At 45.3% G+C, this 18,261-nt stretch overlaps 1 protein-coding gene across 1 annotated transcript; it reads left to right on the plus strand.

Annotated features, from left to right (window-relative positions):
• The first annotated feature begins 1,392 nt into the window (after positions 1-1,392).
• On the plus strand, positions 1,393-13,363 carry LOC149353653 (nose resistant to fluoxetine protein 6-like). Its single transcript, XM_089577386.1, has 5 exons — positions 1,393-1,591; positions 1,670-1,792; positions 4,889-5,196; positions 6,624-6,766; positions 8,602-13,363. The coding sequence occupies exons 1-5, from the start codon at positions 1,557-1,559 to the stop codon at positions 8,848-8,850; spliced, it is 858 nt and encodes a 285-aa protein (XP_089433512.1). The 5' UTR covers positions 1,393-1,556; the 3' UTR covers positions 8,851-13,363.
• The last annotated feature ends 4,898 nt before the right edge of the window (positions 13,364-18,261 follow it).

An 18,261-nucleotide genomic window follows, 5' to 3' on the forward strand; every position in this document is an offset into this window, starting at 1 on the left:
CTGCCAGTTCGGGGTCTCTCAAAGGTCCGTTTCGGCGCCTATACACTCACATTCATACTCCGCCTTCTTCCGCTTGCGGTCTTCGGTTCGATCGCGTTGCCGGCACACTTCACGGACTGAGCGACCGCTTACACGAAGCAAATAGTCTTGTTCCCAGCGTTGCCTAATTCGCAGTCTCAGCCCTCCGTTGGTTCTGAGGAAAGGAAAGGCGCATAACTGGAACATTGGATCAATGGTCACCTCAATCACACTGTGGGGCGGCGGTGGTGTCCACATCGAAATTGAGGCAGCTACGCGTCTTTCCTATTCTCAAAGTGAACGGAGGGTTTGGACTCTGTTAGTTTTGAGGAAAGGAAAGACACATAACTGACTGCCTGGGTCAGTGGACACCTAAATCGCATTTTGAGGTACGTGGCGGTGGTGTCCAACTACAAACCTACGTTACGCGTAACGTGTTACACGGCTGTTGTTGTACCCCCAAATTGCTTGTAATAAAGGCTGGTAAAAAGCTATTACAGCTTTCGCTGAAATACGGGCCCAGTGCAGGCAAAGTTTCATGCTACGCTGAGCTGTCAGTATTTAACCTATGTCTACTTTCTCGGCCATTTACACTTCTGTAAGGCTCGAGCAATCAGTTCCATGATTAATGTGTACGGCTATCCATTTACTGCACTAGTTTCGCCATTGGTTCTGTTATTCATAAATTTTTCCTCCGAATTCATTCTGAACGCAGTATGTCCATAGAAGAAGCGAGGCAAAGCGCATTTGTGATGTTTTCTTTCTTGTTTTTAAAATAGCAAACAGCGCTGTGCGCCGGAACTAACACTTTACTACTGGATAAATTATAAAAAAGAAAAGATTTCGGCGCCTGCACATGGCGCTGGCTACTTTTTGCATTCTATATTTCTTCCTGGGAAGACTTGCGAGGGGGTAGCGATGAGTAATAATTTTTGCCTTTTGTGGCTTAAATTACGAGTTGTTGCTCGTTGTGGTATATATTCGAATGAAACACAGCCTTCGAGTTCGCATGCAGTCGCATGCAGTCACTTTGGTGCGGTTCGGCAAGGAATTTACACAGCTGTTTCGTATTGCTAACAATAATGCAGCTCTGGATTTGTTTTTCAGATCACGAGGCAATGACCGTAACATAGAGTGAACATTGATGTAATGGCGCCTTAGAAATTTTCAAAAATATCTAAACTCAAGATGCATTGGAGCACAAATACTAATAAGTTTGCAGGAAAGTTTCTTCGAGGCCATTGAAATATTCATCATGAAACCACCTTCCAATCACCTGTTTCATTGTCGGCATTTGCGAGGTAAGAAATTTCTCCAAATCATTTGCTTTTTATTTTCCCCCCAAAAGTAGAAGGAATTAGGTGCCTATTCTCTGCGCGCCGCGACCACACGAAGTCTAACAATATCCGTACTTTTCTTCACAAAATGACTGGCGAGGTGTACGGCCTGGCAAAAGTGTGCCAAGTGTTAAGTCTTCCAATTGCGCTGTGCAGTGTCTCCAGCACAGCTGGTACGTAAGCGTCGACTGGCAAATCTACATGTTCATCTGGATCATTCCCGTCGTCATGCTGAGGTAAACACAGCTTCCCACCGGGGTGCGCCGGGTTGCCATGAGCAGTGGAGGTACCGATAATGCGTGTTTCCATTCCAGCCGCCCAAGAATCGGCCTGCTCTTCGCGGGTGCCCTGGCAATCGGGACATCAGCGGCCGTCACAGTCAACGCTTACTTGTACTCCTACCAACCGCTGCCGTTGTACGGCCAACCTGAGATCGAGTAAGCTATAGTCGATTTATGCTCACGGTAGGGAACACTTTGGGTGCTTCGTTTACTATCGAGAATAGGAATCTCTGCCAACTAATCATGGTAGCAGATATAGCGATGGTACTGATGGCGGGTCTTTCAGTTCATTTCAATAGCGCGGCAGAAGCGTAGGAAAGAACTAGCAGCATTTGAGAAGATACAGCGCCTCTTTGTCCAATCTTTAAGAACGCAAGAAGAAACAGCGGTGCCAGATTCATTTCTATCAGGGATATAATTCGCTATAGGAAGTTGCTGGAGCTGCTTAAAGGGACACTACAGTGCATATCTGGTATACTGCTCTATTTTAAGGGATATGTTGCATGAAAGACAATTAGACCGTTTGACACTCGGATCCTAATTCGCTTAGGAAACGCAGAAAGAGATGAGTGGTTTTGCCACTCCATAGACGCTGTTGTTAATTTTTTATGTGACGCACTACTGCTTGCTTGAGTATGCTGGCTTAACCAGCTACCAAAATTATTAGATAAGCTGGACGAGGAAGCCTAGCAATGCAAACGGCTTTCCCTGCAAATAATGCTATCAGAAACTCGCCCGGCAGTGGTTTTATCAGTGACGTCACTCAAGACATCACAAATAGAGTCAGAACGTGGGAGGTACTAAGGAAAACTGAAGAGATTTTGTCGTGTAGGAGCGTCTACACCGTCAGAAAAAAGGGTGTGGCCCAGAAAGTAGCCCAGATATTGTGACCTCCAGATTGTGGTAAGAAAAATTCGCAGTAGCATGCGTTCCTGGACCGACACGTGGGCTATGAGGCCGTAGTGGAGGATTCCGGAAGAAATGAAAAGTGTATGCATTAGTCTTAAAAGTCAGATGAAAATAAATATCAAAGCAAACACTCTACAGCAAGGAAGTGTGAAAGGGCAATTGTGCAGTTTTTCATTTCCGTTTGTTATTTGAGGATGTGAGAATGAGTGACAAACTAGCTCCGGTACTAAGCGCCTGCGTGCGCTCTGGCAGTCTGATGAACAAACGTTGTAACTCATGCGCTGCTTTCTTTCTTCAGCGAGCATAACCATATTTTTTTAACGTTATCTTTCAAGGAACGAGTGCATAGCTTAAGCTTTGCCTTTCAATAATGTTCGCATGATTATGCTCTGTCTAAATTCCTGACTTCTCCTCACTCGATTTCGCTGTCATTTTTCAATCAGTAGGCATGCCTCCAAAATGCAAGGCTACAAAACTCCGACCTTTCAGGAGATCTCTAAGTGAATCGGCTCCCTTTCAGCTATACGATGCGCAAAACAGGTATTATTTAGAGAACTGCACGTGTGCTTCGTATTTCGGGAAACCGTTGCAGCGCCTTATTCAACCCTTTTCTGCCTCAGTTCTCGCATGTATACCAAGGCAGAAGCAAATGCTTCGAATCCATCCGGCACCAGGAGCTTCATGCAAAACACAATTACCTGTTTTAGCAATTCAAAAAAAAAAGAAAACAAGCGCTAGACAAGGTAGTAGCAAAAAAGGAGAGGACAGGCTTTGTCCTGCTGTCTCCTGTTACGTATATGTTTTTGGCGCTGTTTTTTTTAAAGATGGCACCACATCAACTGTCCAAGCTATCTATTTTGCTCGATTCTAAAAGCCATCTGCTCTAAGACTGGTAGCTTAGCCCGAGTAACCTCTGACTTTGTTCACTCACGGGCTCCTTCTTGTCATCCGAAAAGAGCGAATAATAAGGTTCGGCTTGGTGCATATCAACGAAGCAAAATATTTAGCTTTGTTTTCTGAAGACACCTTGAAGCCTTTCGTTATCTTAGTTATTTTTCACTTCGATACAGTGACATAATGGTCCAATTTTTCTGAATGTTCAATTGAAATAACCATCCCCATGAAATAACCATGAAAGTAGTCACATGCCAGGCTTTCCTCGACATAGGCAACTAACGTACGCCACCTGTTCGCCGCCGCTAATGAGCACCGTGTAACTGGATCGGGACAATTTAAACTTTTAATGTTGCGAAAACAAGACAGTGTCGAGAAATTCTGCTCGAACGTGGTGATTATCATGGCCGACTCTTTCTCCTCGCTGCAGAATCTGGCCTATAAAGTGCTTCTTGCGCTCACACCATGTATTTCCGATGGCAATAGAAAATTAATAGGATGTAGCGAACAACTGAAATTTCTGCGGGATTTTGAGTGTTCACTGGCGCCACATGGCATATGGCGGCAGCCGCGCAAACTGTATAGCCGGATGCTACTCAGGAACGAAGCGGCGGATGTTGCTCAAAGAGGGCCCTTACATAATGCCTGGGCTAATCCGATTGAACCTTCGGTTAATCCCCTTACATCTGCTACCCCCTGCGATGTCAGACTAGCAGGTACAAAGGCATTAACCACGGCATCATGAGAATTAGGTTTGGTTTGGTTTATGGGGTTTAACGTCGCAAAGCGACTCAGGCTATGAGAGACGCCATAGTGAAGGGCTCCGGAAATTTCGACCACCTGGGGCTCTTTAACATGCACTGATATCGCACAGTACATGAGCCTCTAGAATTTCTCCTCCAAAGAAATTCTGTCGCCGCGGCCGGGATCGAACCCGCGTATTTTGGGTCAGCAGCCGAGCACCATAACCACTGAGCCACCGCGGCGGCCATGAGAATTAGGTCGCCGCCATTGGCTGGAAGGTCTCCTGGGAGGAGCATTTGCCACTTTGTTCTTGAGTTTCATCTGACTATAGAAGCGTTTTTGCAAATTTCAGGGGCTTGATTCGATTAGGGGGGGGGGGGGGGGGGAGTTCGTTGTGTGCCGTCACTTTTCCTGCTATTAAGAGGGGAAATGATCGTCTAAAAGATAACGGAAGAGAAATAATGGCGTCGTTACATTTGTCCCGTCAAATAGCGGCCCAGGATTCAAGTTACCTGTAAGGGGCTGCGGGATGGGCCATGACAAGCTCGACTGTTGAGCCATTGTTGGGTACGATTAGCTGTGCTTCCTGCCTTACGGCATGCCCCTCAATGGCTGGAACAGTGTCACTTATGTCTCGCGCGCTGCTAAGCCCTTGGGCGTGCTGTGTTTCAATGGAAACTGCCCACTTCTGCCCGGCGCGGACAGCAAGACACTGGACATGATGAAGTTCATCTACTACCGGCCCTACGTGCACGTCACCTCTTACGCCGTGGGCATCATGCTGGGCTACGCGGTGAGCTCCAACGCCAGGCTTCAACTGCCGTGCTGGGCGCGCGCCTCGCTCTGGGCGCTGTCCACGACGCTGGCGCTGCTCGTCGTCTTCGGGCCATTCAAGTGGCTGCGCGGGGACTCGTGGCGGGGCGGCGACGCCGTGGCCTACGCCGGCCTCAGCAAGCTGGCATGGGCGCTGTCCCTCTCCTGGGTCGTCTTCGCCTGCGCCTCCGGCCGCGGAGGTGAGAGAACGGCGTGTCCGGACGCGATAAGGAAGGCTTTTATTGCGAAGCAATACTACTTTCGCTACCACCTCAGCCCGTATCGTGCCGCGGCCGCATGGCCACGCTTGACCTTTCGCGTGACCTCGCTGCGTGACGTCATACCATCTCTGTAAAAACGGGGCCCCATCTCACGCCGTCGCCTTGCGCGGCGCATAGACACGGCCTAACTCCCGCTCCTCTCACCAGGGGCGCTGCGCGCTATGTGACGTCATACCATCTGCTTAAAAACGGGGCCCCATCTCCCGCCGTTGCCTTGCGCGGCGCATACCCACGGCCGCGAGCCATACTAGCATAAGCATAACCAGAGCATCACCACAAGCGGTACAATAGCAGAACCACGTATTGCTTCGCAATTACCAGGCTTGACTAAGCTAAGCCACAGCCAATTTTTTGTTAAACCGTTTTTAAAATATTGCTTTCTTCATTCGCTATTTGGTATTTTTGTCCGCCGGGTGCGAAACTATTAGCCAGAAATGTTCAGACGCTCCATGCTAATCGCTTTGAAATTAAAATCGCTCAACCTAAGAAGCATGTGAAAATGGGCTGGTTGGAAACTTAACCTAGGGTTAAGAGCGGGACGAGTAAGGGGGTTGTGCGGAAGCCATTGTTTACAAAATACCGTTGTCGTGTGCTCGGTATACCGGGTATTTTACTCTTTTTTTTTACTCTTACTAAATTATATTTTAAAACCTGCAAAAGAGACGTTGGTGAGGTCTGTGCAAGTGGCTAGTAAAGCAAGGTGGACATCATATGCATGATAGGGCTCAATATTAGACGAATAATTAACTAAATTGCCTAATTATTTTATAATCATTTCAACGGGGCAAGATTATATAGTTAAATTGAAGACCGTCAGAATGGAGCTATGTTTAGTTTGTATATTGTGTACAGTGTCACCCTATCCCTGTCCTTTCTTTTTGTCGCTCCCCTCCTTTTTTACCCCTCCCTGTCATCCCTTTTATCTCCATTAGCCGTAGCTCAGGTGCTTCTAACTTCGACAGCAGATGCCGCGGCTAGCACAATCCTTTCCTTGCGTTCTATTTTGTTTTAAATAAACAACTAATATTGATAAAATTGAAGGTGAGCCCAGTTCACAAATTCTCATGATCAGCTAATGCTTTTACTAAATAATTTTGACAATGGCTTCACGATTAGCGGGGTTGCTTTTTCTCTACTTCACCGCGTTCTTGCTAAGGACACAAAATGCGCTTTTGAGGGCAAGATAAATGAAATATTATTTCAAAGGTTTGTTGCAGGAAAAAGGAGAAACACCTCAACAGTACACCGCATTACGATCTTTTATAGAGTCAAGTGACTATATGGCGGACGTAAGTTGCCACAGCGTGTGATTCAGGCTTTTTGTGCTTTTGTTGTTTGTCCCGCAGGCTTCGCCAACAGGTTACTGTCGTGGAAGCCCCTGATTCCGCTCAGCAGGCTCTCGTATGGCGCCTACCTCATCCATTCCCCGCTCTACCTCATTCGCGCCGGCATTATGAGAGAGAGAATGTCCTTGCAACACTTCAACCTGGTACGTATTTCAAGCCAAGTCATTTTATTTTCGTTCTGTCTCTCTGGAGTGTTCATTAATTGAACTTTTTAGTCTCTGCAGACTCTTTTGAGAAACTATGTGTTTCTCGAAAGCACATGTTTTGTGATGTTTTAAGTTTCAGAAAACACGAGATGTTTTGTGAAACCATGTGGTTTCTCCTGCCGTGTTGTTGCCATTCTTTGCGCTTTTATTTTGCGAACCTCGTGTGCAATGCCAGTTTAAAAGGTTTTTTTTTTCTCGAATCGATGAATCTGACATGCTTAAATATTTCATTTGATCGCGCTTGCAGCTAAAAGCGCTGAAACTACGCGCCTATTAACGGCATAAAAACTGCTTTTAGCAGCTGGCTAACAGAACAGCCACATATATAAGGACCAAAGCTAGAGACAATGTGCTGCCCAGATAAATTCTAGCCTAAAAACACTCGTCTTGGATGGCGAAATAATACTTGTCTACAGTGCCAGCAACATTGCTTCTTCTGTTGCGAGCATATTTTGTTCTTCAAGCACATGGCTTCAGTTGAGACCACTCAAACTTGCTCACTTCTTTTTTGGATAGGCACTCTGTTTTAGAGCCAGAGGTAGTGCATTGTTTCAAGTAAACGCATTCATGTGCGTTAAATAACAGTCGTTTGAGCAGAAATCGGAGGAGCTTAGTCATCTGCTGCAGGCATCCTTTCAACTATATGCGTACTTAAGTCTGTAAACCCTTCTGAGTGTCGTTAGGGACACATATTGGGAGACATACTCAGAGACACGAGACACCTTGCACCCATATGCTGGTGGAGACCTCATACTGCGATTACATTTATGTCACCACTTTTTTGCGAGTTGACAATAGGAATTATCTTGTGGAGAGAGAGTGTCTCTAATCATGCCTAGGGTATTTTTAATGACTTGATTCTCGGCCAGTTTTATCGCCATCGCGGCATTAAAGAGTCAAGGCCAGAGGGACACGAGTTATGCCTTGGTGTTTTTGAAGATGATTAGCTGCTGCGGTTGTTTATGCCACGTATGCGTATCAATGCGATAATGCATGTTCCCTACCCGGACATCTGCGCATCTATTATCATTTGTTGTATTCCGAGCCATCATACATGAGATCATCGATAGATAATAATCGGCTGTGAAACCCTCCGCCTTTTGTAACACCCCTTTAAGTGGGCCTTTTAGAGACTAATAAATAAAAAGAATTGGTCAAGAGGCCTTTTCAGGATTCTTACCAAGGTATCCAGGTTTCGAATATCTGGTCCCGTTTACAGCATGCAGGGCTTCTACGGACAAATTTAAATCGAATCGGAAGCTCCTTTTCAACTGGGAGTAATTGGACTTCATAAATATACAGCAGACTGATTAACATGGAACACCTGCGTGCATATAGTTCTTGACCGATGCTCATCACAAGTGATGGGAATTTCACTACACGTGGATTTCTCCGTATCACTGCTTCGAAATGCAGGTACAGCGGCCGGGTATAATGCACCTGCAGCTGTGGTATTAACCGCTGAACGCCGCGTCTGCACCGCATGTGCGGTGGGGCATATGAATGTCGGAACAAAACCTACATCAGTCCCAGACGAGCCCTTTAGGTTTCTGCTCTGTATACGGAAGGCTTCTAAAATATGTCTTGGAGCAGCTATAGTTACGAGCTTCTTTTGAATAGGTTTACGTGTCTGCTTCAATTGTTAAGTGTAGACAAGTGCGCACATAGAACGTAAGCCTCTGCAATCCGGTGCGATAGCCATGGATGAACAGGCTCGTTTACGCAATGAGAAAGGTTTCACTAATCTTTTAACTTCCACGGGACTCACGCAGGTGAAGGACTTCTTCGGCTGCCTCACTATGTCGTTCTTGATGGCCTACCTGCTGTACCTAGTGTGCGAGGCCCCCGTCGCGTCCCTGGAAAAGCTGATGCTGGCCCCTGCGACTCGCCGCATCCAGGCGGCTGCGGAGAAGGACTCCACATCCGACGCCTTGCAGGGCGAGCGCGGCCGGGAAGAAGTCTGCGTCACGGTGGCCTCTGCCCAGCAGCACGTGATCTCCGAGTCCAAGTGCCGCCTTTAGGACTACTGTGCGCGTAGGGAACAGCCACCACTTCATGCCAGCACTTTTAAATGCGCCGGCCGTCCCGTACAACGGCGCCCGTCTCGTCGCCGTCTTGTGTGACAGCGGGCGCCACCATCTTCCCGACAGAGACTCATCGACCGGTTAACGTGTCAGCCTTGTAGATAGCAGTAGCATGTGAAACACCTCCTCAGGTCTTTGGTTACCACGACAGTGCGAATTTAGCCTCGGCGAATTTTACAGCAAGCGGTTGCAGGGGTGCTTTCCGCCGCTGGTAGAAGGAAACGTGGTTGGCAGCCCGGTTTTGAAGCCTAAGAAAATTCCCCTTATGCGTTTTTGACGGCGGCCATACGTAGCGAACCTAAAGCGACGTTTACATAGCTGCAACATAAGCGCGTCGCATCCAGTTGGCGCAGCGTTTACTGCGACATGGCATCGTTTACATTGGAGCCCATCGACGCTTTCGCGATGGTGGTGCCCCATTGTGTCGCAGCTGGAACTTAGGATGCTGGGAGGCTGGGTCACTTCCGGCTTCAACGATTTCCGTTTTTTTGCCTGGTTCGCCAGCTCTCGACACTAGAAAACAACCCCGCCGACTCGCCTTGTCAACCGGAAATCCTTTTTTTTTTCAACGGCTCCATCAAGGCCCTCCCTTGCTTCGCTGCGGCACGTCTTCGCGAGCACATCATCTTTAAAAGACGCAGACGCGTCTCAATCCACCCTCGTCTGACACAGTGACTCCTTTGCGACTCCGTAGCGAAGACAGCCATATACATGACGTCGGCACGAGAAAAAACCTGTCTCGCTGCGATGCTGTCGCAGCCATGTAAACGCCGCTTTAAACTAACCATGAAATTAGCAGCGAGCTACGGTGTGGCGGGAGAACGTAGTCGGTTTCGACTTGCGAGTACTGAGCGGAAATCGCGTTCTCACTACACGTCCCCCCCCAGCTTGAACAGAGAAGTAACACTCCGTACGAAGGTTCTGGCCCGTCACCATAGATGCTGCTTGGTGAAGATGTCTTTAAAGAGCAGTAACTAAAGCTGCCCGACGCAAGACTTGAACGGATACGTTTTTTTTTGGGTGTTCTGTTGCTCAACGCGCAGGTCAGGCCGGCATACGAGACTGAACATGTCGGCAGAGCGTGAGGGACGTAGACGGGAATACTAAAGTGCCAGCAATGCAAGCTAGAAAGAATGCCTTGTAGCAGGAACTTTCCGGAGCTAGTACGGAGTCGTTCTAATTGTTTACATTAGGGAGTGAGGGAATTCCGGAAGCCTCCAGCGGCTCAGCTTTGTGTAAGGATGGAACTAGCTGTTTTCTTGTATATAGAAAAGCCGCTCACTACCTCTTAGGTTTGGTTATTTTTTTATATCACCCATCGTGCATATTTTTCCTTATATCAGTCATGACTACACAGTATATTAAAGTGACAAAACTTTATTTGAGCTCGCATTTACCTCCGACGACAGCATTAAAAGCTGCTGGCACACACGAAGCGGAGCACATGTTTTTACCATTTTATCACAACTGCGTACGGCACAGTAGGCGTTATACACAGGAGCTGGGTTGTGCCAACTATCTGGTCAAGTCCTCGTGGCTTCTGGTCATGTCTTATCTACCACTAAGATAACGGAGTGCCGTAAACACTTCAGCACTGCCATGTATAGAAATTAAGCGCCAAACCAATGCTGTTCTTGGACCCTGTCGACTCTGTGTGAAATACTTAGCAGTAAGTTATTCCGCGAGACAATTATGTACATATATTCTAAAAAAGAAGTAAGAGAAGCTCATACGCCACAGATTAGCATTAAGTTGTTATTTTTCTCGTTAGTAGGACGTGCTTGCAGGCTAGCTGGTTCATTTTCGACGGAGGTTGTAAACTACGCAAAATGACGAGGACAGGAGGTAAAGCAAGGAATAAGACACCACGTGCGCAGACTTCCAACTGTTTAATCAAGGAAGCGAAAGTACAGGGCATTTAAGGCGGAAACCCTAGCGCGCGGCCAACTTTTTTCAATTTCTCATGTACTGATAAACATTGGGCAGAAAAATCTACAATAAACTGTTAACAATACGTGAGGTCAGGTGAATCAACTAGGAAATCTGAAATCGCATCACACAGGAAATAAATATGTGAAGATGGCAAACTGTCTCTTCCAAGGTCTCTTCCAAGGCAACTAGAAAAAAGGCGAAAAGTGATAGAACAACAAGAAAACACGCGCTGTGGAAACCAAAATAGTAAAATACAAAGCAACGGTTAAGAAGAGTAAAGGCGAAGGTGAGGCGAAAAAACGCAACGTGACTACATAGATGGCGGTATGTAAAACAACGATCATCCAGAGATAAGGTTGAAGCTGAGGCAGTAAAACGTGGTAAGTCATATGAAAATGGAAAAACAGGCATGAGGGCAGGGTAACAACATTGAGCGAATGATTGGGCATAAATTCAGGTAAATTCAGGTAAAAGAAAGAAAAGTGTGGCCTAAAACTTTTGAACTAGAAAAGACAGAAATGATGAAAACAGTGCATCAAACGTTCCGCAAAAATTTACAAGCAGCCTTCCAGAAAAGCGATTTCATTCGGTAGAAGCAAAATGGACGGAGTGCTGACACATTTGTCGTTTCTTCACCTGCACTCTGTTTGATTGTCGTTTTATATTCCACCATCTACGTAGTCATCTGGCGTTTTATCTCCTCACCTTTGTCTTCCCTCTTGTTAACTGTTGTTTTGCGTTTTGCCATTTAGGTCATCATAGCGCGTGCCTTTTTACTCCATCACTTTTCGCCTTTACTCCAGTCATCTGTTGAGAGGCAATTTGCCATCTTTACATCTTTGTCTGCTGAGTGGCGCAATTTCAGATATCCATGTTTATTCACCTTCCCTCAAGTATAGTTAAGTTATATTGTAGATTTTTCTGCCCTATGTTTATCTCCACATGTGCGAATGACAAAGGTGGTCGCGCGCCTGGGTTCCCGCCTTAAATAGCCATTATACGAGGTGAACAACAACAACAACAACAACAACAAACAGCCTCTGCTTTCGCTTCCTTGTATAAACAATTGGCAGTTTGCGCCTGTGGTATGGTGTTGCATTCGTTTGTTTACCCCCTGCCCTCGTCGTTTTGCGAAGTTTCTAACTTTTTTCTTGTTAGACGCACAATGGAGAAGGTGAGAATCAGCGTCAAGGTGGACGGCCAGCTATTTTTTTTTTCATTTGTCTAGTGCTATAAGCCTGCTATAAGTCGTGAAGCCCTTAGTTACACGCATTAAAATTAGGCAATCCCATAACTTTACGCAAGCTATATTAAGGAAGTACCCATACACAAACGCTGCGTAAGATCTCAAATTCCTTTATTTGTTGCATTTCGAACAATTTAGACTTAGTTTTGCGCAACAAAGAAATTAGTGGGGAAGAGGGGGGATGTACGGGAAAGGAGTTTTAATGAGCGTGTAACTGACTGGAACCTTTTAGCAATGAAGAAATTTTGTCATCTGCAGTCGGGCTTTTGAAGCACATCTTGCCAAAACTTGCGTTTCACTGACAGTTCTGTATTCGCGTTGAAATACATGATTTTCTAAGTTAACGAAATTTCATATCGAAGAGGAAGCTTTATTTTTCTTTCTATATTGTATGCATACGGCAATACGGCATAAACTGGATAGCTGCAGTTCCGACTAAAACGAACGCCAAAGCCGAAAGTCAGTTGTTCACTCACCTGATGAATGAATTAGCTCAATTTATTATGGGTAATCTTGCTTTCCAATTACGCACTTATTTCTTGTTTTAGATATATTTATTTTTCGCTCAGAATTTATTAGGAGAAAGTGCTTAGTAAATTTTTGATTCTTTTGCGAAATTCCCATTCTTTATGAGTAGAACAATAGTTACATATTTTTCATTTACTTCTTTTTTATGTTCGTGCTGCACGTTAACAGGCGGATTGTGTGGGCTGTAGGTGACACGATTACGCAATATCTGCGCGTAATTTCGGATGGTGCGGAATAAATATTTGACGCAAAACTTCCCTACTTAATCGTCACAAGCCTATTGGTGGAGCTTTGAAGAGTCGGATCTTTTCACCGGGCCCCATTTTTTATAAAATGACGTCACACGCGTGGTGGGCCAGCTCTTCTTACACACCAGTACAAAGGCAACAAGAGGCATTTACTGGAGGCGTTCACAGCATTATGGCGCTGTTTTCACAAAGCTGTTTGCATTTGCGTTCGGTCCGTGACTGACAGCCAGCCACGCCGGCTCCAGCGACTTACCGCCAGCGGGAAAGGGACCGGCTGATAGCAGGCCATTCTCAACTGCGAAAAGCTTTGCGAACCTGAGGCCCATTTTTCTTCTTTGCTCACTGCGGATGCCCGCGTCATGAGGACCCCACCTATTAAGACAGACAAGATTCAGACCGTTCTCCCGACACCTTCGGCCAGGATATTCTTCCTAGTATTCGCCCTGGTCACATAGACGCGTGTATATGTTGTAAATATTTGGTATCATGAAGTAATACATGCCTGATATTCAAGATTTTCATGTCATTAAAGGAATTTATATGCGACCTAGTGGTTTGTGTCGAATTTTTCTTTCGTTTAATTAACTGAGAACTTCTTGTTGGACTGGGCGCTGTGGTAGGAATTTATGACAAAAATAAGGCACAGACAGACGAAAGAGGATGAACAGATACAGCCGGCCGATTATTTGGCTGGCGTGCGCGACGTCCGCTTTTTCTGCGCTCCTCCGATTTGCGACGAAGCAAACTTGCGTAAGGTTCAATATTAAGCGCGGGCTTAGTAAGCCTGTGCTTAGATTTGATATTTTCGCAAGTTTCTCCGTCATAAGCTGCAGGAGCACCGGGGACGCGGCCGCCACGCATGCCAACTAAAGATTTGGCCGGCTGTACGTTCGTGGTGTGTACCGCTCTTGTGTCTGTGTCATTTAGTGCCGTTCTTGCTCATGGCTGTAAACAGTGAACTCACTGAAAAAGCCACCTGTGTGTGCACAGGGTCTGTGGCGTCCTTCTGGTGAATACGACGTTGCTGGTTCAGTGCTGGCCACAGCAGCCGCTTTTTGAAGGCGGTGAAACTCAAGAACGTATAGTTTGCTGAGGTCTTGGTGCACGTTAAAGACCCGTATAGGCGCTGGCAACCAACATGGCGCCCTCCCCTACAGAACTATGGCAAAGCCGCCTGTTAAGGTTTATCAGGTTAGCATACGTAAATTACTATTCATTATTACTTATCACTTGTCCTTCTGCAATAAAATACATATACTAAGAATTTGCCATTTATCAACGCCACAAATTAATATTAATTAAAAATAGAAATAATCTCCTATGCTCCTTGGTTTCAGTGACAGTTGGCTTCCTTCTTGTATATTAACTTGGCGAGTGATTCTTTGCAAAACAGCGTCCAAGGTAACAGGAAAGAGAGAAGAAGAAACAGACACAGCGCGGACACAGATACAGACACAAACCGACTGCCATTTTGACGTTTTGCTGCACAGGCGAGCTCGTCCGTGCGCTAAGCGGTACACACAGCTTGGGTCGGCCATGCCGTACACTCATACAAAAAAAGTGCATCGAAATTGAAAAGCCGCAAGTTTCTGGTGTTATGACAGCGAGTGCAACTGTAAGCCTGAACCCTCGCCTAAGAAAACGCTCAGTTACAAAAGGAAAAGAGCCCTTGCATATTTTGTATCACCATGAGCATTCTTTTCAGATTGAAGCATGCCATCGATCAGCCCTGTGGCAGGTGAGGAATACATACCAAACACGCAGTTTGGTATGCATAAATCCAAACACAAGGGATGAAAGATGAGAAAGACATTGATTTTTTTTTTCAAGGATTCTACGTGAGAACTGAGCTTCTCGAAAGCAGTATTGTTTTCTATTTCGAGGCTCTGGAATTTCCAAAGGGTGACATTCCGCGCGAATGAGCGATGAAAGTATAAGTGCCTCGAAGGTCATGTTTCATGCAAAAAAATAAAGTGCGCGATTTTGGCACTAGGCTCTCAAGCCCGCGTTAAGGCACTTGTGTTGGAGCGCTAGCGAACAGGAAGAGATTACCGCCACGGAAAGTCCTCCGCCTCCCAACGCTAGGTGTTTGCCGGAGAGATCTCTCGGTAAACCTGTGGTATACAGGGTGTTTCGCGTTACTTGAGCCATGGATTAAAAAAAAAAAAGCTTTGCATCGCAGGTGGGTTGAACCTATATACGGAATATGGTTTCCCGTAGTGTGGCGTTCCTCAGTGTATATTTTTTAAATTCCGCCTAATTAGTTAATTATGTGGGATTTTTTATGGAAAATATGAATATTCAATTTAAGGGCGAGTGTGTTTTGTTGTAGAGGGTGTTATGAAACAGTCAATCCATGTATTTCACTAATGGATTTACCACGTGTTCCTTTTTTTCTAGCATTTAAAGAAAGCCCTCGAAACATGAGAAAAAAAAAGATCACGGAGTTGCTCTCGTGTGCTACTGTTTGTAGCGCTGAATGAACAAAGAATGCGCGGTCATCGACTCGAAGTGAGCGGCTGACGCCGCTGTCAGCACAGTCTCGAAAGTGCGTAAGCACATTTTGCCGGAACGTGGAAAGCGGGCGCAGTGATACGCGATAAGTAACAGGCAGTACACCTACAGCCAATCCAGATAGAGCTTTTATTGAGCCATCATACGGACAGAACCAAAGAAGTAAGGAAAAGCAGCGAATTCGCGTACTTCAACGTCGCCTGCATTATTTTTAGACCCCTAGACGTGGTCAGCGCGCACATTTCGTTCGTTTAAAACAAAGTCGAGAGTTGGACGAAATCTCGTATGGTCGGGGACAATCATAATAAAACTTTAAAAGAAAGGACGCCGAACAAAAGGTAAAACAAGAAAAGAAACGGAGAAGAGAACAAAAAGCGACGTTTCGGCTCCCGTACGGAAGCCGAAACGTCGCTTTTTTCGTTTCTTTTTTCTTTTAGTCGGCGTACTTTTTTTGCCTATGGGAGCCTTTTGGTCCGCGTACGGGAGCCTAAACGTAGTTTTTTTTTTTATTCTTTTCGCTCTTTTTCTTTTTGGTCGGCGTCCTTATTTTAAGATTTATTACGTTCAAAAAATAATCGGAAGCGCTGCAGTGTGGTAGTGTATGAACGCAGTCGCGGGGTTTCTTTTCATAAATCGCGGGTTTCCTTCAAACACCGGACGTACACTCAGGCCGGAATGAAACGCGAACAAGTATCTGGCATACTTTTCTACTTTGCAGAGAGATATTACTTTACAACCGGTCTATGAATACGTATTTCGGTAGACCCTTCCCCCGGAAACATGAATTATACAATTTATATACCCCAGCTGAAAGTACAAAGATGAATCATTTTGTTTTGTTTTCAGGCGCTGTTTGTTTTTCATTGCCACCAAATTGTACGTTGACTGAAAAAAAAAAAAACAGGATTGACTATTTTTAAACCCTCTCTACAACTGAAATGAGTGGAGACACAGAGGTTGCGGGCGACCGTTGTCTTGGCTTGAAAGAGGCCACGAGCCTAGTAATCATGAAAATTTTCATTTCATTTCATTTATTCCACGCACTTCAGCACATTAAAACGCCAGTGCGCTGCCTATAAATAATTAAAAACCGTAATAATAATTAATAAGGTGCTATCAATAATTACATAATTTGATTTTAATAAATAAAATCAAGCTATTTTAAGATCAAATCATCCTAATCACATTCCTAATGATTTCGGTTTCCGCCGGCGAGCACAGGTTGTTCCTGTGAACAACCACCCAGGGTTTAGTGACGTCACAATAAATGGGACACGTGCACCTTGACGTCACTCGATGCGGGTGGAAATGCCAAGCGGCTCCTCGGACAACATTCAAAATCATATTAAATTGCGATCCACTTCACACCTGCGACCGAAACTTCTAGAAGGCGTCTCCTTACGCCTACCAAACAAATCGTATCGTTTGTTTGCGTTCGAAACATTGTGCCTGTACCTCTTTAACGAAAGTCATTTGGCCCTAAAGGCAATAATAAAAATTTTGCATAAATCATCTCTCTTAACTAATTAAACAGAATACAAAAAATACTCTCATGAGTGCCACATGACGCCAGACAATACGTTTTCGGTTTCACCGAGCTGCAGTTTCCCGCATTTTTTTTAAAAAAAATAATGGTCTCATGTTTCGTGGAACACTCAGTATATTCTCTCCTTGCTACTACGTCGAGGAGTGCAACCTTTCTGCTCATTGCCTCTTCTCCCTCATCCCTGTTCGGTGCATTACTGCGCGACCGACTAGGCGCTGCGGTTCTACGTGGACGCCTTCGACGGGAAACCCCGTGAGTGTAGGCCATACATTTGTCTCCTTGAAACATCAGAGCTCTCAAATACCGTATGTTCGTAAACCGTCCAAATTCGCCGTAACAACTATACATTTATCATGCCATGAGGCACTGCAGAGTTGTTGGCCCATTAACAATTCCAAACATACCTAGGCCTTTTTGATGTGGCCTGACCAGTTTACATAGAACAAAGAAATAAAAATACGTACGCTAAATATAGTGCGTAATGTTATACGGCAAATTTCATTACGTGGATTCCTGGTTCCCTGCATTTATGAGCCCTCACGGGGGAATATTTTTAAGAGCCAAATAAAGAGCAGTAAGCTGTTGGCTTCTTAGGTTTGGTCTCCCCGACGAAAGCCAAACATCTATGGAATTTTTTTCTCTCCGTTGAATTGTATACATATTTCTAGGAGTCTATAGCTGAAATGTAAATGCAAGCCCACTATTTCGGTGAGCATTCGTGAAGAAAAAATAGTGATGATCGAAGTTTTAAGGATTGTTTTCCGACAAAGACAGCTGTAAAGGGACAAAAGGTAAAATAAAAGCCGTAGAGTACGCTGTTTACCCTCCGGGCACGTTTTCCATTCAATGGGTTGCGCAACTGCTTAATGTAGCTTTTACAACAAAGGTGTCGAAATTATTACGTGCCCGCTTCTCGGTGGCGGCCAGTACTTCAAAAGACCCCGTGGTGGGGTAGTGGCACTGGAGCGCGTAAGTTAACACCGTAAATATTAATAAACCCACTCTAATTGAGTTTTTCGCTGGTAAACTTCTGCCGCCCGCTTTACGGTTTCAATGCTGCCGCTATGATAATGAGGTTCATTATTTGACAGAGATGGTGCTTTCAGCCGCATTGATTAATACTGAATTAGCCATGCGAATAATAAATTGCGAACAACAATAAACGCAGCCGTATTGCACTCCTTTCTGCGGCTGCAGTTTGTTTGAAAAGGAAAAAAAGAGACCTAAAAATAGAAAACGCTTTTACTTAAGTATACATTTCTTAAGAATAAATTCCGTGTAATCGCTTAGTGAGGACACGAGCGCCTTCGATATTAGAAGCGCTTCGATTTAGT

The sequence above is a fragment of the Amblyomma mixtum genome, chromosome 3 (assembly GCF_055824585.1).
Source record: "Amblyomma mixtum isolate Tamu chromosome 3, ASM5582458v1, whole genome shotgun sequence".
NCBI lineage: Eukaryota > Metazoa > Arthropoda > Arachnida > Ixodida > Ixodidae > Amblyomma > Amblyomma mixtum.